The 2,470-nt window shown below is 37.6% G+C and overlaps 1 protein-coding gene across 3 annotated transcripts in view; it reads left to right on the top strand.

Moving 5' to 3' along the window:
• The window catches only part of DCDC2 (doublecortin domain containing 2), a 213,745-nt gene that overhangs the window by 183,599 nt on the left and 27,676 nt on the right, over window positions 1–2,470 (top strand). For all 3 annotated transcript variants that reach the window (XM_011962776.1, XM_011962775.1, XM_011962773.1), the window contains one exon: window positions 1,408–1,508. In XM_011962776.1, coding sequence (XP_011818166.1) covers window positions 1,408–1,508 — 101 coding nt within the window. The remainder of the gene's footprint in view (window positions 1–1,407; window positions 1,509–2,470) is intronic.

Below are 2,470 nucleotides of genomic sequence, written 5' to 3'. Positions count from 1 at the left end.
ATTCACCTTATTGGAGGTTTATTGGATGTTTATCCCTTTCCTTTCCTTTCCTTTCCTTTCCTTTCCTTTCCTTTCCTTTCCTTTCCTTTCCTTTCCTTTCCTTTCCTTTCCTTTATTCCTTCCTCTCCTTCATTCCTTCCTCACTGGGCTGTATATTTCCAGCTTCCATAATACTCTGCTTATCACCCTTCCTCATCATTCACCTTATTGGAGGTTTATTGGATGTTTATCTCTGTCTTCTCATTGGACTGGAAGCAACTCGAGAGAACAGTCCACATCTCATTCATATTTTAGGCTGTCTCCTGGGTGCACATCATGCCTTGCATATAATTGGTCCTCAACAAGTATAAAAATATATTTTACATTTAATTAAGAGTGACTTCATAGCTTTAGCAATATGAAAGATTATTATATAAAATAGGTTAAATAATTATGCTCTGGGAAACAGGTTTCCATTAGAGTAATAGAGGGGATTTTAAGACAAAAGATAAAAATATATTTTCTAGACTGTAGGGGTAATCAAATATTGTAATAGATTACCAGGGAAGGAGGTAAAATCTCCATCCCTGGAGAGCCTTCAAAATTGGACAGAGAAAACGTCTGTGAGAATGGCCAAAGCACTAAACCTGTCTTGAGGCAAGTAGATAGACAGAATGACAAATGGTTCTGTGATTCTTTGATTACTTGGCCTGAAGAAGAGAAGGCTGAGGGGAGACATTAAAACTACTTCAAATATGGAAAACAGCTATTATTGCTTTCCAGAGGAAAGCAAGTTGAAGGAGCTTAACCCAAAGTCAGAGATTGAGTTTACATTTTATAGTTAAGGATTTAAAGTCAGAGGTTGTGAAAATCTTGTGGAGATCTGCAAAATAAATGATATTGATTTTTTGGTGAGATCTGGAAAGTCAACTCTAAGACTCGGATGCAGTAAAAACATTTTTTACAATACTTGGAATAGAAAGAATTATTCCAATACATTATATTGAGTGCATAGCATTCTCTTGGGAAAGGTAAATTTCTAAAAGTAGTATTTAAAAGCACCAAGCATTTTCACTGTTTTGTGGATAGGAGGGGAGAACTGCGATGATAGTTGTGAATTTCTTCTCATCTCAATGCCTATACAAAGGGCTATGTTAGTAAATCAGTAGCCAAAGGGTGAACAGGAGCTTCGACAGAGCTTTACCCTGCTGGGTCAGCCTTGTTTTGACCACTGAATGTTTTCTCAGTGAAAATGTGGAACAACTGGGGGTGGCATGGTGGTGGTGGGTGGGAGGGCACAAAAATACTATCAACTAAAAAGGGAACCCAAGTATCTATTAAAAATAAGTATTTGATTGTAATTTCATCATTCAACCACACGATGTCACAATTGGATTTTGATTTTTCACTGTGTGTTTGTCTCAATAGATGAAGGCATTTTCAAAGCTGGAGCAGAGAGGTCTGAAACATGGGGGGCAGCAGAAGTCCAAGAAGATGAAGATACTCAGGTTGAGGTTCCAGTCGATCAGGTAATCTCCGTGTCTTAAAAAATATGTATAAGCCAATTATACTTTTTTTTTTCAAGTTTTGTGTTATCTCCTACATACTGTTTCTATACCTGTATGAATTAGACCCTCTAAGGTACTATGTGGTTGATCAATCTTAAAAACATAAAAAAACCCCTCCCATTCTTTCTCCTCATTTAGACCAAGTCTTTTTAAATACAGAAAATGGTATATCCTTAATAGCATTGAGGAGCAAGATGGGATGGGATTAGGTATGAGATAAAGAGTGATAAAGTTTGATACAAAAGAGTATTGGTTTGGGATTTTCATCTGGAAAAAAAAGTCCTTACCCACTTAGAAAGGCATTTTTTTTTTTTTTAAATATACTTTTAGTTCTGGGATACATGTGCAGAATGTGCAGGTTTGTTACATACGTATACATATGCCATGGTGGTTTGCTGCACCCATCAACACGTCATCTATGTTAGATATTTCTCCTAATGCTGTCCCTCCCCTGTCCCCCCCACTCCCCGACAGGTCCCAGTGTGTGATGTTCCCCTCCCTGTATCCATGTGTTTTCATTGTTCAACTCCCACTTATGAGTGAGAATGTGCAGTGTTTGGTTTTCTGTTCCTGTGTTAGTTTGCTGAAAATGATGGTTTCCAGCTTCATTCATGTCCCTACAAAAGACATGAACTCATTCTTTTTTATGACTACATAATATTCCATGGTGTATATGTTCCACATTTTCTTTATCCAGTCTACCATTGATGGGCATTTGGGTTGGTTCCAAGTCTTTGCTATTGTGAATAGTGCTGCAGTACACATGTGTGTGCATGTGTCTTTATAGTTGATTGATTTATTATCCTTTGGGTATATATCCAGTAATGAGATTGCTGGGTCAAATGGTATTTCTGGTTCTAGATCCTTGAGGGATTGCCACACTGTCTTCCACAATGGTTGAGCTAATTTACACTCCTACCAAC

This window comes from Colobus angolensis, unplaced genomic scaffold (genome assembly GCF_000951035.1).
Source record: "Colobus angolensis palliatus isolate OR3802 unplaced genomic scaffold, Cang.pa_1.0 Scaffold6, whole genome shotgun sequence".
Taxonomy (NCBI): Eukaryota; Metazoa; Chordata; class Mammalia; order Primates; family Cercopithecidae; genus Colobus; species Colobus angolensis.
The sequence above is the reverse complement of the archived record's forward strand: the minus strand, read 5'-3'. Positions and strand labels throughout refer to the sequence as shown.